At 41.5% G+C, this 27,018-nt stretch overlaps 1 protein-coding gene across 1 annotated transcript; it reads left to right on the top strand.

The window, feature by feature from the left end:
- The first annotated feature begins 202 nt into the window (after positions 1-202).
- On the top strand, positions 203-27,018 carry LOC143293045 (uncharacterized). The gene is made up of 8 exons (XM_076603875.1): positions 203-324; positions 10,111-10,263; positions 15,121-15,162; positions 17,667-17,763; positions 19,364-19,508; positions 21,104-21,188; positions 22,009-22,094; positions 22,816-27,018. Exons 2-8 carry the CDS (start codon positions 10,149-10,151, stop codon positions 22,849-22,851), a joined length of 606 nt encoding a protein of 201 aa, XP_076459990.1. The 5' UTR covers positions 203-324; positions 10,111-10,148; the 3' UTR covers positions 22,852-27,018.

The raw sequence follows: 27,018 nt of genomic DNA, 5'->3' as shown, positions 1-27,018 counted from the left end.
TTAACGACCAACATATTCACTAGAACCCCTTGAGGTCAATTTCATGACATTGATCTTATATCTTTAAATCTGGGACCTATTTAAACGAAAATTTTCCAAGTGAAGAAAATGCTGAGTAAACCATATAATGTGATGTTCACATGCGACATACGCTAACGCACCAGGTCCACTTCTAGAACCACGTTTTTCCGTGCGTGAAAATGCATGGTCTTCGAGTTGTGGCAACACCACTGTTTAAATGTGGTCTTCTTCGGTCGCCGACCGCGTGCTGTCCAGTGAGTCGGCTGATCAGAGAAGACAGACGGTGTCAAACGATCAGTTGCGGTAAGTTAGCCATCCTTAGACCCAGTATTGTATCATGTTGCCGTTATGCTAGTGATCGATTGAGAGCAGGCTGTAGGATCAGGCTGTATCAACTGTACTTTCGTTTGTCGCACGCATTCATTCATCCAATGATTTACAAACACGTGCCGCCAATCAAATAAAATATCTTTGATAATGTTTTTATCATATGCTTCAATTTCTTCTTCTTAGTTCTCCAGGATTCTGCATGAGCTTCAACTCTCACTTTCATTCGTCAGATCACAGACACTAGAGATAATTATAAGTGTCTGTGGTCAGATTGATGGCTACGAGTCGGCTTTTGCATGTTGGTCTGCGGGGGGTGGGGGGTGGAGGGTGGAGGACGGGGCGTGGTGGTGGGAACAGTATTGGGCGTATGTGTGTGTGCGCGTGTATGCGCATGTGTGTGTGTGATGGGCAAAGATACAGAGCATTGGAAAAAATAAAACATTAAAAGGGGAGACATAGGCGTAATATAGAAGGAAACGCTAACATCAATCAACTGTAACAACTATAACAAATGTCCAGTTGGACTATATAGCAAACCTTCTGCAATAGCAGATAACATCTTGGAATTGTCAAACATACATTCACAAGAATTTTCCAAGAAGTTTGGTAAAAACGATTTAAGAATCAGACATTCAAAGAGTATGTGTTTGCTAGAAATAGATTCTCCACATATGCATTAAACATCTCTGCTGAACTTTGTTATAAAAGCGTTCAGCTTTATCCTGTTTGATAATGCCTGAATTTGCCTTAATCTGATTAAATTACTGAATGTATTTGATTGATTGATAGATTCCGGTTGTTGAATATTATTTATACTTTTATTTAAAACTTTGCCATTTTGCTGGTATACTTCCCTGACTTTGCTCCATGATGCTTTTTCTAGTAAGCGGTACCCCTCTTGTACAGACAGCCATGTAGGCAACCATATTTCGTTTTCAAGGGTATGCATACTGGGTATTTTTGTGTTTCCGTTATAGCCCATTGAACTCAGATCTGATGGCTGGATTTCAGGACCTTTAAATATGTGGTTTTCAGCACATATACAAACATAGGGGATTAACTTCATTAAAATTAAGGCAATATATACAGATCTGCATGTGTATTGCACCATTGCTCTGGGGGATCAGAAAAAAAAGACTTCCACCTTAAGTATCACATAAGAGTTGTGATGTGTGTTGAAAAGACTAGTCCATTTTAGTTTGTTGAGACTCTTATACTGGGACTGAACCCACTGCTCTCAGATTAACAGTCCATTGTTATAACTATTCAGCTATGGTACCCATCATTTCAACAGTTATTATGAATTATTGTACCAAAACTGGCAGATAGTGATTGTGATCTGAAGATCAGTCTGCTGCAAAACCAAAATCAGCAAGATTAAAAAAAAAAAAAAATGTTTAAACTAAGTTATGAATATTTTCACCCTTCCTCCCCCCATGTCCACCCAATGTCTCCAAGCACATGAGATTTAAAACAAAATGTAATCAAAATCAAGATGAAATTTTAGCGAACACACACACACACACATACACACACACACACACACACACACACACACACACACACATTCACACATACACTTTCTCTCTCCCCCCCGCCCCCCCACTTGGCCCCCCCTCTCTCTCACACACACTCTCTCTCTCACACAAAGATACAAACACACACAGACACACTCTCACCCGCAGCAACACACAGCCACACACACAGTGGATAGGTTCAGTGTTAGATATAGATTCACACACACACACACACACACACACACACACACACACACAGAGATGATTATGGATGGGTGGATGGATTCATATTGGTTGAGCTTTTTAAAACTGATTTTCTCTTTTTCACATCTTAGCCCCTCCCCCCGCCCCTCCCGCACCCCCCAGTTGCCCCCCACCCCCTTCCCCCTCCTCCCCACCTCTGTTTCTCCCTTTCTCTCTCCCTTTCTCTCTTTCTCTCTCTCCCTTTCTCTCTCTCTCTCCCTTTCTCTCTCTCTACCTTTCTCTCTCTCTCTCTCCCTTTCTCTCTCTCTCCCCCTTTCTCTTTCTCTCTCTTTCCCTTTCTCTCTCTCTCTCTCCCTTTCTCTCCCTTTCTCTCTCTCTCTCTCTCTCTCTCCCTTTCTCTCTCTCTCTCTCTCAGTCTTAGTCTCAGTATCAATTCACACCGTTCACAGAATATGATTAAGAAAGCAAAACAGATTTTTGGAATACAAGTTAAAACCTCTTCCAGGACACCATTCTGAAAACAGAACAAAACTTTTATAGATAAAGAAAACCATTTGCAGTTTTACCATTCAGGCCATTGACTACTTTTGAAGAAATGTAAGATTAATAGTACACAAACCTGCCATTTCAGTTTGATTACTATTTTCTCTTATCAGAGTGATTATATAAGATGTGAATTGTAGCCGATGGGAATCACAATGAGTATTGAAGACTGTCTCCCAGAGACCATTTCCATGGCAACAGTGGACCACATACTGTTTCTGAAGTCCTGACGATCAATATGGCCTGTGATTGATTGTGATGTCACCCAGGGGGGAAAATTACTTCTTTTTTTTTTTTTTTTTGGATCACAGCCGGCCATTACATGACTGACAAGTGTAAAGAGAAGAGAGAGGTAATTGTAGTGCACAGACTTGATGCGGATTTTCTATCAAAATCACACACACACGCACACACACACACACACACACACACACACACACACTCACACACACACACACACACATTTTTTTCTTTTCTTTTCTAAACTCCACTATCTGCCATTGTCAGAATGCTTTGAATATCATTGTAAAACTTATGTTTTATCGTTGTTTTTAGGCATGCACACACTTGCACGCACACACACACACACACACACACACACACACACACACACACACACACACACACACACACACACACATATATATATATATACTTGTTATTTTGCAAATAATTTTAACTCTTTATGAATAATAGTGTGTACATTGTTAAATGCTATGGTGTGTGTGTGTGTGTGTGTGTGTGTGTGTGTGTTTAAAATTGTATGAGTGGTTAAAAATAAAACAATATAGAACATATGTCAACTTATTGGTCCTAACAAAACAAAGACAAGAAAAAAGTCAACTGGATCTCAGAAACAAGTTTGTGTGCTTTAGAAGTAGAGTTATCAAAAGCAGTTTCCTATTGCTCTGCTGGGTACATTGCTGTGTTGATGATTAATGAATTAATCAGGGAACAGAAAATTCTTAAAAAGATTATACCCCTTTACTACTTCTGACAAGTATGATGTTACCTCACTGAAATAAAACAGAGTTTGCAGGTCAGGGTGTCAGTTATCATTCTTTACTTGTACTTTTTCCAAGTTACTTTTGTTCATCAACATCAGTTACATCATTTAAAAGGACACAAAATGTAGGAAATACACATTTATAGTTGAAATTGATGCCAGACTGATCTCACTTCACCAAGTTTCAGCTGTTATGGAGTTCACACACACACACACACACACACACACACACACACACACACACACACACACACACACAGAGAGACACGCCTTACAAAAAAAAAGTATAATTATAAAAAGGGTTTTAACATCAGAAAAAAATAAGTTAAGCTTCACCGATCGCAGAGACTGTGCCTTTGAAGCCTCTCATAAACTTTCCCCCAGTGATTGATCTCAGTCAGGGTTAGGTGGGTTTACATCATCGTTAGCGTGAGCTTGTGATTTGATTGGAGAGATGGAGGGCATCTTCTGTCGTTAATTAGGAGGACGTCGTGGTGTCCTGGGGCACTGTGTGTTCCTGTGTCCTTCCAGCAGCCATCCACGCCCGCTGGAGATGCTGAAGGGCAAATGTGCTGTATTTGTCATGAGTATACATGTATATAATGCATTTGCTCCAGCCTTGTCAGTTGTTAACAAACTGATTATAAATGTATGAATTTTTCATGATCTTTGCTGAAAAGTTCAGTGCGTTCGCTAATTTTTGTTGTTGTTGTTGGTTTTTTTTATGCTTTTTTTTTTTTTTTTTTTTTTTTACTCCAGGGATGCTGCATTATTAAATTGTTTTCACATTTTGATAATTCATTCCATATGTCAGTGAATCATGTATATTGAAAAGAATATCTTTGAATTATGTGAAATGAATAATTCGTTTACAGAACAGAAAACATCTTACAATTTACAGAGAATCCTGAACAAAAAGCAAATGAACAAAAAACGTAAACTAGAATTTAAAAAAAAAAAAAAATCTTTAGTCTTGTTAAGCTTCAGCAAACCCAGAAACTTCAGAATTTTTTTTCTAATTCTATTTTAAAGTATCCATAAATCTTTAGTAATATAATGATAATGATAATAATGATAGTCCATTCAAACCTCTCATACCACTTTACAATGATATGTCAGTCAGACACAAAGCACACAAGAACACACACTCAGACACACACACACACTCACACAGTGACACACACCAAAGTACACCCCCCCCCCCACCCCACCCCCCCACACACATGCGCAAACACATGCAGAGGAAATAAGCGTGGACCCTTTCATACATGAACTCTTTCCATACGAACGGCGAAAGAGACGACGTTAACAGCGTTTCACCACAATTACCACCATCAAAATATTGCAAGCGGAAGGCTCTTATACTGAAGAGGTGAATGTTGACAAAGAATACCACAATTCTGACGATGGAAGCTAAAGGTTGGGTCATTGAGACACCCACTGGACATCTGAGGGGTCTGTGTAGAGGAGAAGAGAGGGCTGGCCGTACTGAGTGAGTTAAAAAAAAAGTTATGATAATAATAACATCAAAATCAATTCTGAAGTCCGGTTAAGCTTCCGTGAGCGCAGAGACCTGTGCCTTTGAAGATCCCTTAAACTTTCCCCAGTGATTGATCCCGGCCCGGGCCAGGTGGACTCACATCATCATTAGCGGGAGTTTTATCCGATGGAAGAGATCAATAACGTCCACTGATTAATTTGATGGACCTGGTGCTGTCCACAAGTCCCATCCTTTCTGCAGTGCAGATACACACTCCTTCTGCATGGGTACACGTAATGAGGTGCTGTGGCAGAACTGGCTGTCGTTGTCTGCGTAGCCATGTGTCGTAGAGTGTGTGCACAGCCGGTTTCGACTAGATCACGCCCCTTAGAGAGGCCACTGTGGCGCCGTCTTCGGTGATCTCCTGTTCTGGTAACGGTTTACAGTTGGCCGGGTTTTCTCTTGGGAGTTTTCCTTCTCTTGGAAGGACTGCCTGCTGAGACTAATGGACTCCATCTGCCCGGGTTTGTTGTCCTTCTCCAAGACTATGTGGGTCCATGGCACCTTATTCCATATCATTTAGTGCAACCCCCAAAGGGAGGGCTCCCCCATCCGCCACCTGAGGGACACGCTTCTACGCTGTATAGTCCCAGCGCGAGGCAGAACTGGTTAGGACGTCTGATCCAGTGTTCACCAGTGATCAGGCCTGTGGGTCCCATCACGGCATGGTCTTGCGTCCCTGGGGAAAGGTGTTTTACGCTGATTGTCCTCACTGTGTCCAGGTGTGATGGGTACCTGGTTTCATGTGGGGAGGGTTCAACTTCTTAACCCTTTGAGCCCTGACCACCGCTTTGCCGGTGGTGGGGAGGGGTGGCATAATGCCTGGCCACCGGTTGAGTGGTGTGTAAACACTTGTGTCGTGTTTTGCTGTTCGTTGACTTATATTGAAGAGCCAATCAGAAAAACCGTAATATTCCGATGCCAGCGAACGCAGTACCAACATTGCCGCGCCCCCTTACTGTGCATGTGCTTTGGATAAAAAAGATCAATTTCTACCATGAAGCGTGCAGAGTCTCAACCTGACATGCCTCCTTTGATCAACTGATTCTGCATGCTCAGATTCATTTTCAACATCACTATCTGTAGCAAAATCGTCCGATTCGAATTTCACTTCACTATCAGAGTAATCATTGTCATACTCTACTTCCGATAAATCATCAAGCATATCAGTTACTTGCTGCGTTGTGTACAGTTGTTTTCTCACATGTTTTGTCCCTGATTTCTGCCCTGACGGTCCAGGTTGAGACTGCACACTTCAAGTGTTTACGCACCACTCAACAGGTGGCTGGGCATTATGTCATTTTTCTCTGCCACCGGTAAAGCGGTGGTCAGGGCTCAAAGGGTTTGATACCAATTATTTGCAAATTTTGGCTCAGGAGCTCAGGCAGAAAGTTAAAATTGCTCAGGAACTCAGGGCTCAAAGGGTTAAACTAAAGCAGTGGAAGGAGAGAATTGGGCATCACCTTTCTGTGCCAAGCCCTAGACTCTGTGAATATGAATTCACTGCCCTGATGGCTGTTAACCCTTTCACCGCCAAGCTCGCATTTATGCACAGGCTTGGTAGAGGACCCATGTCACTGAAAGGTGACCATTCATTGGTCTGTTATCCATGAATCTACTGCTCTTAATGTTCAGTGCTAGAATAGGCCATATTTTCTATACATCGCAGGGGGAATCCTGAGCTATTCTTAGCCACTGTCTTTTCTGTATTTATACCACAATGGAATTTTGTACTCTAAATTGACTGGTGGTAAAAGGGTGAAAGGCTCTGGTATCTTGATCCTTTTTAACCTTTAGCCTGTACATGATACATTTTAACACATGTTAGCTGTCATTTCCAATGTGATCATGCATTGCAAGCATGAAAAACAGCAAACATTTTTAAAAAGGAAAAGAAGTAGTAGTATGAACACTCAGATATGTGCACAGATGTAGTAAGGATTCACGTGTACATTTACAGGCACACACACGCATACACATGCGCACGCATGCACACACACACACACACACACACTCACATGCATAACATGTGTATATTAATAATATTACAATTATATATCAATGCTTTTTTTTTTGCTTTTTTTAAAAAAAATTTCTTATGAGAGTGGGTTTTGTGACAGAATTTTGCTGGGGACAACTTTCATCGTTTGATGTGTTTTATACACATATTTCTTATGAGCACTAAGCGCACACTGCATGCCAGACCCTAATTATTGCCTCATCTGGACACACGTACTCAAGGTCTGACTAAGCTCATTGGGTTATGCTACTGGTCAGGCATCTGCCTAGCAGACGTGGTGTAGCGTGTATATGGATTTGTCTGAACGTAGTGACGCCTCCTTGAGAAACTGAAACTGATGTCAAACTTCAGCTTCCAAGACACATGTAGAAACTGATTAAACCAAAAAAAAAAGTGAACTCAGCCAGCTTTGCTGTACACACACAGCGTGATAAGGGTTTGCCATGAGGATCAAAGTGTGCTGACAGGGGAGAGAGAGGGAGGGAGAGAGGGGGGAAAAATCAATATGTTTCGGTGTTCAGCTGCTGCATACTTGTAGGGCTACTCCTGAGGAAGGAGATTGTGGGGGGGGGGGGGGGGGGGGGGGGGGGGGGGGGGGGACGGGGGGGGGGGGGGGAAGATGCGCTGCCAGTTCTTCTGTAGCTGCCCTGTGTGATCAGTGTGCGGAGAGGCGGGGATCGCCTCAAGTTGTGGGCTGCTGAGCGGGACAGGTTGTAGGTCTTCTGTCTGCTGTTGCTTCAGCTTGGCAGGTAGTTGTTGGTTGTTGTTGTTGTTGTTGCTGCTTTGATAGAGCAAAATTCTGATGATATGATAGGTCTGAGGATTTGCATCGAGAGTAGAGTGGAGAAAAGGATATATATATATATGTATATATATGTGTGTGTGTATGTATGTGTTCAGCTGGCTCCCTGTCTCACACCGAATAAAGTACAAGATCAGCACTCTATGCTACAAATGTATTCACAAATCAGCCCCTTCGTATTTCTGTGGCTGCCTTCACCTCTACACTCCATCTCGCTCACTACGATCAGCTTCGGATCCACTCCACTTACACATACCCAGATTCAAACTCTCGACTGTTGGCCACCGTTCTTTCTCTGTCTCTGGACCTTGCAATTGGAATGAACTTCCTCTTTCGCTTCTTCAAGTCTCCACACTCAGCTCTTTCAAGTCTGGCCTTAAAACCCACCTCTTCCCAAAATAGCCTCCCTTCCCTGCCTCTTCCTTGTTTTTAGTTGGGTTGTTTTTGTTTTTTTTTGTTTTTTTTTTTGTTTTTCAGTTTTAGAGTTATGCGTGCGTGAGAATGACTGGTGCGAAAGCGCTTTGATTTGTTTATGCACAAGATTCAGCGCTATATAAGTACCATTATTATTATTATTATTATGTATGCATGTATATATAACATCTTCCAACTTTTTCTTTTTCCACTTTTATAGATCATTTATTGATTTTTTTTTAAATAATTTTTTTCTTTATATATCTTTGCAAATCTATTTTGAAATAAGGGAAGGGTTGTTCAGTTGTATTATATGCTCTTGTTTTCTTCTGCTCTGTGTCTTTCTCTCTCTCTCTCTCTCTCTGTCTCTCTCTGTCTGTATATATCGAAGTGGATTTTTCTACAGAATATTGCCAGGAACAACCCTTTTGTTGCTGTGGGTTCATTTACGTGCGCTAAGTGCATGCTGCACATGGGACCTCAGTTTATCGTCTCATCCGAATGACTAGCGTCCAGACCACCACTCAAGGCTCTAGTGGAGGGGGATAAAATATGGGCGGCTGAGCTGAGATTCGAACCAGCGCACTCAGATTCTCTAACTTCCTAGGTAGGTGCGTTACCTCTAGGCCATCACTCCATATGTTGCAGTTCAACAGTTGCTTTATTTAACCCTTTGACTGCTGTTGCTGAGTACTGTTGATCAGCGGGAGGCTGTCATCTGACTGCGACTGTAACTTATCTGTCAGGATGTCGGTCACCATTTTTCCTTTGGCCTTCTTCCTCTTTGGACCGCATTACTTCTGTTTGGCAAAGTCAGTTTCACCACAGAACTCATTGACCCTGTGCTCAAGCAAAATTTGTCTCGTTGAAACAGATTTCACATTCCACCATGTGCATGTCATTGCACAAGCAACTGTTAAGGTGACAGTGTCCCAGTCCATGATTTAGTCAACACTAATGTGTCTCGCAGTGAAAGATAGTGTGCCTGTTTTAGTCTTCTTCTTCTTCTTCTGCGTTCACTCGTATGCACACGAGTGGGCTTTTACGTGTATGACCGTTTTTACCCCGCCATGTAGGCAGCCATACTCCGTTTTCGGGGGTGTGCATGCTGGGTATGTTCTTGTTTCCATAACCCACCGAACGCTCACATGGATTACAGGATCTTTAATGTGCGTATTTGATGTTCTGCTTGCGTATACACACGAAGGGGGTTCACGCACTAGCAGGCCTGCACATATGTTGACCAGGGAGATCGTAAAAATCTCCACCCTTTACCCACCAGGCGCCGTCACCGTGATTTGAATCCGGGACCCTCAGATTGACAATCCAATGCTTTAACCACTCAGCTATTGCGCCCATCCATGATTTAGTCAAGACTAATGTGTCTCGCAGTGAAAGATAGTGTGCATGTTTGTCATTCCACAGGCCAATATATCAAGGTGACGGTGTCACAGTCCATGATTTAGTCAACACTAATGTGTCTCGCAGTGAAAGATAGTGTGCATGTTTGTCATTTAACAGGCCAATATATCAAGGTTATGGTGTCCCAGTCCATGATTTAGTCAACACTAATGTGTCTCGCAGTGAAAGATAGTGTGCATGTTTGTCATTCCACAGGCCAATATATCAAGGTTATGGTGTCCCAGTCTATGATTTTATCAAAAGTAAAGTGTTTCACAATGAATGACAGTGCGCATGCTTGCTGTTCCCCAGGTCAAGGTATCAAGTGTAGAGAGTTCCAGACCAGCAGCATGGCGTCGTCCATTCGCCCCGTGGTCATCAGCGGCCCCTCCGGCAGCGGCAAGAGCACCCTCCTCAATCGCCTCTTCACCGAGTTCCCAGACTGCTTCGCCTTCAGTGTGTCGCGTAGGTGCTCCAAGGCTGGTGATACATGGGTCACAAAAAGTTAGGGACCACTTAGAAACTTTTCTTCTTTTTTTTTTCTCTTTTTTTTTTTTTCCCCTGCTGCCCCATCATCTGCACCGTTTCAGTGGCACATTACTCCCACAGCACATTCAAGACAAGTTACAAGTCTAATGTATAGAATTCGTTTAAATGCCTTTCGTACAAAATTTTCAAAAAATATAAAAAGTATATGCGGTAAGCAAATAACTGTAAGCCATCTACTCGTTCATTGTCCGAGCATAAGACAGTTAATTCCAAAAGATGTAATTGATGACTTTTCTTCCAATATTTCTTTAGCCACTGAAAAGATTTTGAATGATTATTCATTGCTTAGAATGTTTTCAGAAATTTTAAACTCCAGTCCAGTTGGTATCCTCCTTTGATGTATTACAATTAATGTTGTTATTTATATTTACATTGTTGTAGGTTAATACTTGTTGATATGCATATACATATTCTCCCCCCCCCCCCACCCCCCCCCCCCCCCCCCCCCCCATGACATCTCATTCAATACACACCACAATCTCTTTAGACTTTTTCTTATAATAATCTACCTTTCCTCTGATACATAACATGAACCCTTTTTTACACTAATATTCACATGCACTCCCTTTCCTTTATCCACTACTTGACTCCTTTCCGTCTAAAAACACTTATAGTGAATAGGCGTTAAACTGAAGAAGATAAAACATTACTCCCACATCACTCATTCGGAGTCCCCCCGTACACAGTCACACCTGGATTCGTCTGTCTCAGTCCCAGTGCTGGCAGTCCACCTCTAAGAAACTTGTGCAGTTTTCTTGTTTTTTTTTTGGGGGGGGGGGGGGCATCAGGTGTAAAATGATGATGAATTTCCCTGACAAACGGTGGTGAATGTGGCCATGATAATGAGTATTACTCATTACCAGAGGTGTTTTCTTGCACATTTACTTCCTTTCTTTTTTTTTTAAACAATGAAAAAAACAAAGCTGTTGTTTTTAGTCGCTGAATGATGGTAAATTATTGGCTGAAACATGGATTTTTTCAGATGCTTTTTCCAAGCTGTTTATGGTGGACATGTGCCTGAAACGGCCGTTAATGTACCCAGTGAGAGGCCAGTGGTAAACCCTGTGTAGCCTGCACGATTTTAATCATCTTTTAAACATTCTGCCAGCATCTGTGAAGTGGTCCTAAACTTTTTGTGAACCCTGTATTTAGACCATCCGGACCAACTCATGTAACCCCTCAGCTTGAGAAACTCCACTGGCTGCCCATCACTTGTGGGATAGATCACAACTAGTTACCATGTGTTTTGATGTCACAAACCATACTGCAGCCACATACCTTTGTGACTTATTTTCTGTCAATACTCCTGGGTTCTCCTGAATCCCCAGTGTGTTTACAATGCCTCAAAAAACCCAAAAATCTCCAAGGTCAGCGTTCTTTCTCCTATCATGGCCCAGTAGTATGGAACAAAGTGCATTTCTCTGTCCATAACATTGATTCTCTAGTTCACTTTAAGAAAGTCCTTCTTCTTCTTCTTTTTCTTCTGCGTTCGTGGGCTGCAACTCCCACATTCACTCGCATGTACACGAGTGGGCTTTTACGTGCATGACCGTTTTTACCCCGCCATGTAGGCAGCCATACTCCGCTTTCGGGGGTGTGCATGCTGGGTATGTTCTTGTTTCCATAACCCACTGAACGCTGACATGGATTACAGGATCTTTAACGTGCGTATTTGATATTCTGCTTGCATTCACACACGAAGGAGGTTCAGGCACTAGCAGGTCTGCACATATGTTGACCTGGGAGATCGTAAAAATCTCCACCCTTTACCCACCAGGCGCCGTCACCATGATTCGAACCCGGGACCCTCAGATTGAAAGTCCAGCGCTTTAACCACTCGGCTATTGCGCCCGTCAAGAGAGTCCTTCAAAACACGTCTCTTCCTTTCTGCCTTCCATCTTGCTGACTAATGGGCTTCTTGCTGGTTGTGTGTGTGCGTGTACACACTTGTTCATGTATGGTGTACTTGATTGCTTATATTTTTACGTATGTTTAAAACTTAAAATTTTTTTTTTATTGTGAATGCTGCTTGTAAGCTCCCTGGCTGGGAGGCGCTAGCTTCTGTCTCCATTATTGCTGTTGTTTTTGTTATTATTATCATTATCATCATAGTCATAATTATGATTATCAACATCATTATTATTATTATTATTATTTTCTTATCATTACTATGATCATTATCAATATTATTATTAATAGATTATTGTTTATTGCTAATATTACTGTTATTATTATTATTATTACTAGTAGTAGTTTCAGTTGGGTTCCCCTGTGGGAAAGCGAGGGGGCTCTTTCAGTACAAACAGTTCCCCCCACTTTCTGGAAATTCTGTGACAGAAATTTCCTCTTTTTCTGTCACTCTGTTTCTCTCTGTCTTTCTTCTTTCCATCGTCTCTTCCTTTTTTTTTTTTAATTTTCTGCCTTGCTGGTCCAGTCACCTATTATTGTTTTCAAGAAAGCCTTAACCCTTTGAGTCCTGAGTTCCTGAGCAATTTTAACCCTTCTGCCTGAGCTCCTGAGCCAAAATTTGCAAATAATTGGTATTTAACCCTTTGAGCCCTGACCACCGCTTAACCGGTGGCAGAGAAAAATGACATAATGCCCAGCCACCGGTTGAGTGGTGGGTAAACACTTGAAGCGTGCAGAGTCTCAACCTGGCCCGTCAGGGCAGAAATCAGGGACAAAACATGCGAGAAAACAACTGTACACAACGCAGCAAGTAATTGATATGCTTGATGATTTATCGGAAGTAGAGTATGACAATGATTACTCTGATAGTGAAGTGGAATTCAAATCAGCTGATTTTGCCACAGATAGTGATGCTGAAAATGAATCTGAGCATGCAAAATCAGTTGATCAAAGGAGGCATGTCAGGTTGAGACTCTGCATGCTTCATGGTAGAAATCGATCTTTTTTATCCAAAGCACATGCATAAAACACAGTGAAAAGGCGCGGCAATGTAGGTACTATGTTCGCTGACGTCAGAATATTACGGTTTTTCTGATTGGCTCTTCAATATAAGTCAACCAATAGCAAAACACAACACAAGTGTTTACGCACCGCTCAACCGGTGGCCAGGCATTATGCCACCCCTCCCCACCACTGGCAAAGCGGTGGTCAGGGCTCAAAGGGTTAAATATTTTTTTTGGGGGGGAGGGTCTTGTTTTCTGAGCATGTACCAGTATATACTCACACACACAATCTCCTTCACGCTTATTTATTCACTGTGCATTTTCTCACTCAGATTGTTTAGAAGTTGTTGGGGACTGCTGGAAATAATGTCAGCCAACACCCTGGTTCAGATGTAATTTGACCTACGACATGTGGCATAATTACTCTGTGTATGGAGAACAGCTGTTGGTGTGTAACAGCTGACATTGAATTGCCCTTTTAGCGTGGTGTATCATGGTGTAGATTCTGTCAATGATTCTCCATTGGTCTGTGTATTGAATTACATTTCTCTCTTTTTCTGACCTTTCTTCTTCCGGACTCTCTTCCTGTTCAGCATTCTGTCGCTCTCTTGCTGTCTGTAATCTATGCCTCTGACTGTCTGTCTGTCTGTCTGTCTGTCTCTCTTGCTCTCTCTTAGTATAGGTCTGTCTTCTCATGCATTTTTCCCTGTTATGTCTTTCTGTTCCTGTTGATCTATCTATCTATCTATCTATCTATCTGTCTGTCTGACTGTCTATCTATCTATCTGTCTATCTAACTATCTATCTATCTATCTGTCTGTCTGACTGTCTATCTATCTATCTATCTATCTATCTATCTATTTGTCTATCAGTCTGTCTATCTGTCTGTCTGTCTGTCTATCTATCTATATAGATATCGAACCCACACCCTCACAGACTCTCCACCCCCCCCACCCCCCCACGCTCCAGCCCCCCCCCCTTCCCACCCCCCTTTGTCTCTCTGTCTCTTTGTGAAACTTTGTCTCTTTAATCAGTCTCGTTCTCTCCTTTTTTCCATATCCCTGTCCTTACACAGTTTTGAGAAGAGAAATTGAATAGTCTTTGTAAACAGAAACACACACACACACACACACACACACTCACACACACACACACACACACCACACACACTGCCCCCCTCACTCCCTCCCCCCTTCTTCCCTACCCGCCCCCTTCCCCACCCACACAACAAGACCTTGGCAGTTTTTTTGCCCACAGGAGGAAACGAATCAATGTTTTGCGTGTTCATTATTTATTTATAGAAATAGATGAACTTGCTTGACAAAGGAGAAGGCCTAATGGCTGTCCTCAGGCAAGGCACTGAAGACCGTGTTTTCTGTAGTCTGTATACTACATTAGTTGCTGTTGTATGTAATAATATGTGTTTGTATTTTTGGTAATATGTATATGTAGGTCACAGTAAGCATCACACGTGATATTGATTAAAATCTGGTCAGTGAATTTACTTGTTTGCTTATTCATTTGTATATCTGGTTATTAGTCATTTATTTGTGTACTAATGACGTAGTTGTGGTCTTATTCAATTATTTTTTTTATTTATGGGTATTGGTTATAATTCTTTTTTCTTCTTTCTTTCCCCCCTTCTTTTGTACACTGTTAAGGTAAAGACAATCAAAGTTTTACAAAAAACAAACAAACAAACAAAAAAACCCAGAAAGAAATAGAGGAGAAATCTGTTCAGAAAGAAAAGCAGTTATTGGTGGGGTTTTTTTTGTTTTGTTTTGTTTTTTGTTTTATCTTATTTATTTCATTTTACCTCATTTTATTTTATTAATTTGTTGTCCCTTTTTTTTTTCCTCAGACACAACACGGAAACCAAGACCAGGGGAAGAGAATGGAAAAGGTGAGAGTGATGGGAACCATTCCTAGACAAAGATAAAGGGACAGACAGACAGACACTGGACACTTTAACTCTTTCGCCACCAAGTTTCTATGTTTAGGGAAAAAAACAACAACAAAAAAACAAAACAAAAAACACCCCCCAGCGCCAAATATTTGTTTTTGTATTTCTTTTTATCACAACAGATTACTTTGTGTGAAATTCGGGCTGCTCTCCCCATGAAGAGCACGTTGCTACACTACAGCGCCACCCTTTTTTTTTTTGTATTTTTTCCTGCGTGCAGTTTTGTTTTTCCTACCGAAGTAGATTTTTCTACAGAATTTTGCCAGGAACAACCCTTTTGTTGCCGTGGGTTCTTTCTCTTTCACGTGCGCTAAGTGCATGCTGAACATGGGACCTCGGTTTATCGTCTCATCCGAATAACTGGAGTCCAGACCACCATTCAAGGTCTAGTGGAGGGGGAGAAAATCGGAGGCTGAGCTGAGATTCGAACCAGCGCGCTCAGATTCTTTGGCTTCCTAGGTGGACACGTTACCTCTAGGCTGAGGCTTGTCACAATGTGAAAAACGGTCCATTTTGACATGAATCCTTGATGTTGGAGAGTCCATTTAACATGAATCCTTTATGCAGACGAGTCCATTTGACATGAATCCTTGATGTTGACGAGTCCATTTGACATGAATCCTTGATGTTGACGAGTCCATTTGACATGAATCCTTGATGTTGACGAGTCCATTTAACATGAATCCTTGATGTTGGAGAGTCCATTTGACATGAATCCTTGATGTTGGAGAGTCCATTTGACATGAATCCTTGATGTTGGAGAGTCCATTTGACATGAATCCTTGATGTTGACGTGTCCATTTAACATGAATCCTTGATGTTGATGAGTCCATTTAACATGAATCCTTGATGTTGACGACACCATTTAACATGAATCCTTGATGTTGGCGAGCCCATTTGACATGAATCCTTGATGTAGCATTGAACTGTCTTGTCAACTTACGTCACCTATAGCGGCAAAACAGGAATGTCATTGGCCATGAGGTCCTTATGACATGGGCGAAAGCGTCAACCTATTTTCACATAGCAAAACTGAAATACTACTGAAAAAAAGGGAGAAAGATCTTTCCTAAAAACAACCACCACCACCACCACCAACAACAACAAAAATAATAATAATAATGACTGGCAGGCCACCCAACGAGTTACACTTACAGTGATCAAGTTAACATTCATCAGCAGTGAAAAAAAATTGTCTCCGGGTGTCTATAAAGGGAAGAGGAGGGGAGGGGGTGAGGAGGGGGGGGGGGGGGGGGGGGGGGGGGGAAGGGGAGGGGGGGGGGATCTGTCTGTCTTATCAAAGAATAGATGAGAGTTGCTTGGTTTTGGAGGGGGTGAGAATATTTTAGGAAAAAATGATAATAAAGTCTTGATTATTGTGCCTGTAGTGTTCATTTTTTTGTAACCATATCCTCCTCCATATTGATGTTAATTGTCGACGGGCACAATAGCCGAGTGGTTAAAGCGTTGGACTGTCAATCTGTGGGTCCCAGGTTCGAATCACGGTGACGGCGCCTGGTGGGTAAAGGGTTGAGATTTTTCCGATCTCCCAGGTCAACATATATGCAGACCTGCCAGTGCCTGAACCCCCTTCGTGTGTATACGCAAGCAGAAGATCAAATACGCACGTTAAAGATCCTGTAATCCATGTCGGTGTTCGGTGGGTTATGGAAACAGGAACATACCCAGCATGCACACCCCCCGAAAGCGGAGTATGGCTGCCTACATGGTGGGGTAAAAACGGTCATACACGTAAAAGCCCACTCGCGTATATGCGAGTGAACGTGGGATTTGCAGCCCACGAACACAGAAGAAGAAGAAGAGGATGTTAATTGTCAGCACGCTGGGCCCCTGTGATACAGAGGTAGAGTGTATTATGAGTGGCCGTTGTTATTATCATTATTATCATCATTATAATTCATTATCAAAATTAGTAGTAGTATATTATTATTATCTTTAATATTATTATTTATTTTTTGCTGAAACTTTATGATTTCATTTTTTAACATCCAAACAGAAATAAAGACATACGACCAGGAAAAAAAAAAAGCAAAACAACACCAAACTCCAAATTCATATCATTTGATATCCATACACACATACATTTATACATACATAGATAATACATGCATGCATACTGGCATAGATACATTCATACATATATACATACATACGTACATAAATACATACACACGCACACACACACACACACACACACACACACACACACACACACGCAAGCACACACAAGCGCACACACACACACACACACACACTTTATCGCGAACATAAACTTATAGACAGGCACACAAACACATATGCAATTACCATTATTATTATTATTATTTTTATCATTTATCATTAATATGTGTTTACCTGTATAGGAATATATTCTCTACACAGCTCTGGGCCAAGCAAGTGTCTTTTGCTTCCACTGTTTCCAGATTATTATTTTGTGACGATGGAGGATTTTGAAAAACTGATTGCTGACAAAGGGTTTTTGGAACATGCTCAGTTTTCTGGAAACCGCTACGGAACGAGGTGAGACCGTGCATGGTTTTCTTTGTGTGTGTTAACCACTGAGGTGTGGTGTGTTGTGTGATCCATGTTTTTTTAATTTTTTTTATTTTTTATTTTATTGTATCCTATTGGTACGAGTGATGGGTATCTGTGTGTGTGTGTGTGTGTGTGTGTGTGTGTGCATGTGTGTGGTGTGTGTGTGTGTGTGTGTTGTTTATTTGTATTTGTATTTGTATTTCTTTTTATCACAACAGATTTCTCTGTGTGAAATTCGGGTTGCTCTCCCCAGGGAGAGCGCGTCGCTATACTACAGCACCACCCATGTTTTTTTGTATTTTTTCCTGCGTGCAGTTTTATTTGTTTTTCCTATCCAAGTGGATTTTTCTACAGAATTTTGCCAGGAACAACCCTTTTGTTGCCGTGGGTTCTTTTACGTGCGCTATGTGCATGCTGCACACGGGACCTCGGTTTATCGTCTCATCCGAATGACTAGTGTCCATACCACCACTCAAGGTCTAGTGGAGGGGGAGAAAATATCGGCGGCTGAGCCGTGATTTGAACCAGCACGCTCAGATTCTCTCGCTTCCTAGGCGGACGCATTACCTCTAGGCCATAACTCCACATTTATGAGTGCATTTGTGTATTTATATGTATATCACTGTGTTTACTCGTGCATGTATGTGTGTGTTTGTGTGCACATGTGTGTGTGTTTGTGTGCATATATATATGTGTGTGTGTGATCAATTTCACAAAAGAGAATGAATCAGAAATTACATTGTACTGTACTGTTATAATCTGACTGAACTTTTTCATTCAATGCATTTCACATTATTTGTTCATACATATACTATACATGGCAACCACTTCATTGTTTTCCCTTGGTTTCCCTCTTAGGTTTTGTTGCAACTGTTGAAAGTAGCAGAATCAGTGAGTAAATTAGAAAATTGGATTGTGTCAAAAGCAGCATTTTGTAGTGACTTTTCAAATGAACAAATAGGATAAAATAAATGATTACTTAACCTTTGATGATCAGCTTTTTGATCATAACCGTGCACATCAGTGAACGTGGGGAGTCACAGACTACGAAAAAAAAGAAAAAAAAGAAAAGAGAAATGCGCTATACAAATGCCAATCATTATTATTATTATTACAGATTCTTCTTCTTAGTTTGTGGGCTGCAACTCTCACGTTCACTCGTATGTACATGAGTGGGCTTTTACATGTATGTTTACCCCGCCATGTAGGCAGCCATACTCCGTTTTCAGGGGTGTGCATGCTGGGTATGTTCTTGTTTCCATAACCCACCGAACGCTGACATGGATTTCAGGATCTTTTACGTGCGTATTTGATCGTCTGCGTGCGTGTACACATGAAGGGGGTTCAGGCACAAGCAGGTCTGAACACTTATGTTGACCTGGGAGATCGGAAAAAATCTCCACCCTTTACCCACCAACCACCGTTACTGAGTTTCAAACCTGGGACCCTCCGACTGAAAGTCTAGTGCTTTAAGCACTCGGTGTTTGCGCCCGTCATTATTGCAGATACCATTCATTGCTTATGATTATGATGATGATATCATTATTGTTATCATTGATGGTGTGTGACTGTGGTGCTGTGGCAGCAAGAAGTCGGTGCACGACATCTTGGCGTCAGGACGGCTGTGCTTTCTGGACGTGGAGATCAATGGGGTCAAGAGCATCAAGGCCGCCGGCATGACCCCTGCACCCCGCTTCGTTTTCATCAAACCGCCCTCCCTGGAGGCCCTGGTAAGGATCAGTGGATAATGATGATGGGAAGGGTGAGGGGAGGGATGGGGGGTGCAGGGGTGGGTGGGGGGGCGAGGGGGGGGGGGGGGTTGCAGACCCTCTTTCATCTGATTTTTGTGGAGATTCCCTGGTTATTTTTTTTTTAGCGAGAACTGCTTACGCCTGGGCGTCTCCATTACTTGTTCTTTCTTGGTCACTGAAACTAGTGAAAGTCTAATTTTGTCATGGAAATCTCACTATCCTGATGATAGGATTTTGATTTTCAGTGACTATTTTTGCAAGTTTACAAGAAATATTTGGTTTTATGATGTCACCCATTATTTGTTTTTGTGTTCCGTGTTTGCTTAGTGTGTGTTTCTTGTCACATCTCTGCCATTACGTATTCAAACCCATCCATTTATAAACTCGTCCGAAAAGTTGTCTGAAAAAAGGCAGTGCAAACTGAGAGAAGTGAGTCACAGTGGTGGGCTGCCCATGATGTCATGCCCTGCTTCTCGCTCCGCAAGTGATGAAGGGTTCCCCATGAACGTGGCCTGCAAACCCTCCCTGTTGATTGTAATAAATGTATTTTTAATTACACATACTTAACCGTGACCCAACTAGTGCAGACTCCGGCAGGGGTCTGACATTCCTGTCCTGTGCAAACTACTATCCGCCTATGCGGAGAAAAAGAGAGCAACTACGGCTGATAACCTCCCGGAAGCAGGTAACCTCCCCTCTGTCCGGCTAGCTAGCACCCTCTTTTTCTGGCAGCCATCTCGACACCTGTTCCTGTGCTCTGCATACAGCTAAGTTTTTTCGTATTTCTTTCTGTCTGTCGACTCCTTGGCGTCCTTGTTGTTTGTCTAATTATGCCTTCCAACAGGTCACATGATTATGTATAATAATAATTCTTCTTCTTGTTCGTTTCTTCACAGTATCAGTCCAGCTTGTCTGATGAATCACGTTGTCCTCTGCCAGCCCTCTCTGGAGCCATGGAGCTTGGGGCAATAGCCTAGTGGTTAAAGCCTTGCACTTTCAGTCTGAGGGGATCGAATCTCAGTGACGCCACCTGGTGGGTAAAGGGGGGGAGATTTTTCCGATCTCCCAGGTCAACATGTGTGCAGACCTGCTAGTGCCTGAACCAGATTCGCATGTTTATACACACACAGAAGTTCAAATATGCAGGATAAAGATCCTGTAATCGATGTCAGCACTTGGGTGAATTATGGAAACAAGAACATTACCCAGCATGCACCCCCGTATGCCCCCCAAAACGGAGTATGGCTGCATACGTTGCGAGGTAAATAAACAAAATGGTCATACACGTGAACTGTCACATGTCTGTATGGTTGTATATATATATATATATATATATATATATATATATATATATATATATATATATATATATGTGTGTATGACTGAAACCTGATTGAATGACACAGGAAACAAATGATGAGCGCCCACTGGCAGATGTCAGTCGGCTCGACCCATGTGTAGGGCAGCCTGTTGTGCAAATGACTCTGTGTTTGCAAAGGGCTCAGAGCTTGGTGCAGTTCTCATGCAGTGACTTTTTACTTTCATTATGCCTTTTGTTGTTTTGCTTTGTGCAGAGGTCAAGGTTGCAGGGTCGTGGCACGGAATCTGCCGACAGTCTCCAGAAACGTCTGGACACGGCTCAGGAAGCTCTGGACTATGGTGAGGTGGAAGGGATGGTGTGGGGTAGTCAGGTCAGGTCAAGATTTTATTTCATGTGGCAAATTGAATAAGCAACAATTGCTTCTTTTTTTATTTATTTATTTTTTTTACATCAAGCCATCAATGAAAAAATAGAAAAAATGGAGGGAGGGAGAGGGCAGGGGGCAGAGAAAGAGAGAGATAGAGAGAGAGAGGGGGAGAGAGAGAGAGAGAGAAGAAACAAGTGGATGAAAAGCAACAACAACAACAACAACAAAATGGATATATATACGCAAGAATATTGTGATAATGAAATACACAATTGCATTTCTATTTCACACACACACACACACAAACACTCACACACACTCTCTCTCTCTCTCTCACACACACACACACAATAAACACAAATGCTCAGACACAAATACACCATGCCTATCCCATTCACATATTCCCTACTTTTGAGTAGTGTGGCTGTGTGTTTTTATTTTTTTGGGGGGGAGGGGAGGTGGGGGGGGGGGTGTGGAGTGGGGTTGGGGTCGGGGTTCTTTTTACCTATTGGAATTTTCCGGGGTTCTTGGTTGATTTTTTTCCCCCCCCCAATGAAAAACAGAAAACAGAAAGCAGTCTGGCTCTGTTTATTAGATAGATAGATAGACAGACAGACAGGCACACACGCACGCACGCACGCACACACACACACGTTTGAACATAAGCCGCACATGACACAGTACATAAAGACGGGGCTGATGACTACATCTTCAGGTAAATGGTTGTTGATAGCACATTTCTCTTTAATCACACTGAATAAGATGTGAAAGTGGATTATTTTCCTTTGCAGCCGACCAGCCAGGTTCCTATGACCACATCATTGTCAATGACGATGTGGACGTCGCTTACGATAAACTGAAGGGAATTCTTATAGACGTGAGTATCTGGGTCAGGTGGCATGTGCAGTCATAGCAGCAGTAAGTTTGCTCATTGTGAGAATTTTCCAAAGGATGTGTTTATTCCATTGGAGATCTTGTACATGCACCTGACTGAAATATTTTGGATGTTGTTTTTAGTTTTGTATTATAAAAATGTGCATTTTACTTTTTATGGTTTGGAGGTTGTATTTCAAGCTGATTGTGTGTTTCTGTATGTGTGTGGGGGGGTGCAGGGGGGCGGGGGGGTGGGGGGGGAGTGTGTGTGCACATGTGTGTGTGCGTGTGTGCTTTTGAGTGTGCGTGTCTGTTCATGTGTGTGTGTGTGTGTTGTGCATGTGTCTGTGTGTTGTGTGTGTGATTATGTATGTGTTCTTTTGTGTTTGTATGTGTGTGATTATGTGTGTGTTCATGTGTCTGTGCATATGTGGTGTGTGTGTGTGTACATGTGTGTGTTTGTGTGTGCATGTGGTGTGTGTGTGTGTGTGTACATGTGTGTATGTGTGGTGTGTGTGTGTGTGTGTACATGTGTGTGTGTGTTCTGCATGTGATTGTGTGTGTGTGTTTTTGTGTGTGTGTGTGTGTGTGTACATGTGTATGTTTGTGTGTGCATGTGTTATGTGTGTGTGTGTACATGTGTGTATGTGTGGTGTGTGTGTGTGTACATGTGTGTGTGTGTGTTCTGCATGTGATTGTGTGTGTGTGTGTGTGTGTGTGTGCAGGACATCAAGGCATTGCAGCAGGGAAAGAAGAAATGAGGAGAGTGGGACTCAGTGCATGAACAGACTGGACGACAGCAGCCATCACTAACCACTCTGCCACACACCTGTGATTCCGTCATCACCTGGACGACAGCAGCCATCACTAACCACTCTGTCACTCACCTGTGATTCTATCATCACCTTGACGACAGCAGCCATCACTAACCACTCTGTCACTCACCTGTGATTCTATCATTACCTTGACGACAGCAGTCATCACTAACCACTCTGCCACACACCTGTGATTCCGTCATCACCTGGACGACAGCAGTCATCACTAACCACTCTGCCACACACCTGTGATTCCCTCATCACCTGGACGACAGCAGTCATCACTAACCACTCTGCCACACACCTGTGATTCTATCATCACCTTGACGACAGCAGTCATCACTAACCACTCTGCCACACACCTGTGATTCCGTCATCACCTCGACGACAGCAGCCATCACTAACCACTCTGCCACACACCTGTGACCCTGGCATTGACAATCCCACACCAGTATCTCACACTTATCTTTGTTCCTAGTCATCGAATAGAGAGAGAGAGAGAGAGAACTGTTAGTTTTTTGTTGTTGTTTTTTTGCTTCTAGTTATGTTTAACTTGATGCCATGTTTGCTTATTATAATTTGTCCGGAAGAATTTTTTTATCTTTTGTGATGTTTAACTTGATGCTATGTTTGATCTATGTTGGATCACAGTTATGTACAGCTGTTGATTCAATGAACGACTAAGATTTTTCGAATCACGCCAGCAGTTGTCAGTATTTTCTCCCCCTCCACTAGACCTTGAGTAGTGGTCTGGTGGCTAGTCATTCGGATGAAACGGTAAACCGAGGTCCCGTGTGCAGCATGCATTTAGCGCATGTAAAAGAACCCACGGCAACAGAAGGGTTGTTCCTGGCAAAATTCTGTATAAAAATCCACTTTGGTAGGCAAACAAATAAAATTGCAGGCAGAAAAAAGACCAAAAAAAATTGGTGGTGCTGTCAGTGAATCAACGCACTCTTTCTGGAGCAGCCCGAATTGCACACAGAAATCTGTTGTGACAAAAAGAGTAATACAAATACAAATACGAATATCGTCCATATTCAACACACCGCCAGCCACATCCCCCCAAAACCTTAGCAGCTCCATCAGCAAAAGGCGCCGTCTCTGCCGTTAGAACACTGGTCAGAAGCAGAACTAAATCATATCCCAACTACAAGACTGGGAAAGGACTGAACTCCCCGCAATGACCAAACAGAGGCCTATAGGTGCCTGACCGTTTAATGCAGCAGTCAGCCTCTCTCGTGATCATAGCTGTCTTCTTTCCATTCGCAACGCAAGTGTGGGAGGGTCAAAAGTGTAAGACGGAAGGGCACACATATTCAGCTTCCAAGGAAACTTTTTTTTTTTTTCCATGAGAACAATTTCAGTTAAATATAAAATAAAATAAATCCCTCTGATCTTCCATGGATGTTTTCCCATTATTTGAGACTATGATTTCAGCGAACTCTATCCAAATGATGACAGAAATTTGACATTTCTATGAAACATGCATGTGAATGACTGGTGCGAAAGCGCTTTGATTTGTCTCTGCACATGATTCAGCGCTATATAAATACCATTATTATTATTATTATTATTAAACAGCCAAAGCTGTAAACAGTCCAGGTTTATCTGAAATGAATTAATGCATGGCGAAACAAACATCTCTTCATCAATTTGGTGGAGATTTGATTTCCTCTTTTCGTTTGTGTACGTTCACAGTCCATCTTTGAGACGTTCATAGTCCATCTTTCTTATTGTAGTCTTGTTGTTTCTTCATTTACATTATGGAGAAATCTTTGTCATGTTTTCCTTTTATTTTGATTTAAAAAAAAAAGTTTAAATCTTAAAAAAAAAAAAAAAAAAAAAAAAAGAAGAAGAAGAAGAAAATGTTAGTCGACTTGAAAATCCAAAATTTGATTTCCCCTCTTCTTACATCTTTGATCCGTTATGATGCAGCATCACCATCCATCGAAACTCTTGCTTTTTCATCTTTACATTCCTCTCCGATGTTTGTGCACATGTGCGGAATTCTGTACCCATAACCTTTTAACTTGTTGTTTGCACAGATGTGCAGTGTCCCATACCCTTAACCTTTTAAACTGTTGTCGATAGATTTTAGCTGTAAAGTGTAAGTTGTGGTGGAGGCCCCCTGCAATGATTTCAAGCCACCATATTTTTACCAACTACATGGCGCTTCTGATTATTAGACGCTTCTTCCAGATTTTAAAGATTCCCAATCTTAACTATACACAAGGAGCACACCAAAAGGGTAAACATACAGTGAAGTATTGATGGGCCAATTGCTGTTGCTAGCAAAGCCATGTTGAAGTCCATGTTGGAGCCTTGACGTCATTCTGTGAATTCGCGTCACATATCGTGTCGTCTGATCTGTTGGTGTCTGCTTTCTGAAATCCACCCTGTTCCTAATGTATTGTTTCTGAGCTTTTTAATTTTTTTTCTTAATTTTTATTTTATTTTATTTTATTTTTTATTCACAGAAAAGGTTTCGTTTATTTTCATCACTTCTGAACATCATACTTTCTGGTGCAAAGATCGACCTTGATATGATTCATAAACAGCAATTCGGCAGATTTTAATCATATATTACTTACACCGTATTATAGGCCGCATGGTTCGAAGTTTAGAAAAAAAACCCCACTATTTCATAGTCTGTGAAATATGGTACACGTTAACACACGCTGCATTTTTATGTCTACTCTGTGAAATATGGAACACGTTAATACACGCTGCATTTTTATGTCTACTAGGCATGAGTTTCTTTTTCCCTGGGGTATTTTGTTATGAGTAAGCAGTAAACAGTGTGGACTTGTATTACGTTTATGGGTAAGCAGTGAACAGTGTGGACTTGTATTAGATTTATGGGTAAACAGTGAACAGTGTGGATTTGTATTACGTTTATGGGTAATCAGTAAACAGTATGGACTTGTATTACGTTTATGGGTGAACAGTGTGGATTTGTATTACGTTTATGGGTAAACAGTAAACAGTATGGACTTGTATTACGTTTATGTTTAAGCAGTAAACAGTGTGGATTTGTATTAATTTTATGGGTAAATAGTAAACAGTGTGGACTTGTATTAAGTTTATAGGTAAGCAGTAAACAGTATGGACTTGTATTACGTTTATGGGTAAACAGTGAACAGTGTGGATTTGTATTACGTTTATGGGAAAGCAGTGAACAGTGTGGATTTGTATTATGTTTATGGGTAAGCAGTAAACAGTGTGGATTTGTATTACATTTATGGGTAAGCAGTAAACAGTGTGGATTTGTATTGCGTTTATGGGTAAACAGTAAACAGTGTGGATTTGTATTACGTTTATGTTTAAGCAGTAAACAGTGTGGATTTGTATTACATTTATGGGTAAGCAGTAAACAGTGTGGATTTGTATTACGTTTATGGGTAAACAGTAAACAGTGTGGATTTGTATTACGTTTATGGGTAAGCAGTAAACAGTGTGGATTTGTATTACGTTTATGGGTAAACAGTGAACAGTGTGGACTTGTATTACGTTTATGGGTAAGCAGTAAACAGTGTGGATTTGTATTATGTTTATGGGTAAACAATGTGGATTTGCGTTATGTTTATGGGTAAACAATGTGGATTTGTATTACATTTATGGGTAAACAGTGAACAGTGTGGACTTGTATTACGTTTATGGGTAAACAGTAAACAGTGTGGACTTGTATTACATTTATGGGTAAGCAGCAAATAGTGTTGTGTAAGTACTGCTGGCTGTGTTTGCGTGAATGGGAAAGAACGGTGAATAAGAGACGTGAAAGTCAAGAGTCGTTGTGTATCTGTATTTTACCCAGGTCTGTCTGTGTGTGTTTAAACCAATTCTTTGGGAGGCTGATAACTGGGTGTTAATCTCAGTATTTTCAGTTGTTTAATGAGATTGATGTATTCCAGGATTTAAAAAAAATTTTGTTTGTGAACACAGTTTGGCAGTGGAGGTGATTTTTCAGTAACTGTCAAAAAAAAAAAAAAAAAAAAAAAGTACCAGTGTATGTGATGTTGTGAATACTTTCATTCATTCCAGCTATGTCAGTGTCACCAGGTGTTTCATTTTCATTCAGACTTACATTTTAGTATATATATATATATATAT

Source organism: Babylonia areolata, chromosome 18, assembly GCF_041734735.1.
Source record: "Babylonia areolata isolate BAREFJ2019XMU chromosome 18, ASM4173473v1, whole genome shotgun sequence".
NCBI classification, from domain to species: domain Eukaryota; kingdom Metazoa; phylum Mollusca; class Gastropoda; order Neogastropoda; family Buccinidae; genus Babylonia; species Babylonia areolata.
This window is presented reverse-complemented; position numbering and strand designations above follow the sequence as displayed.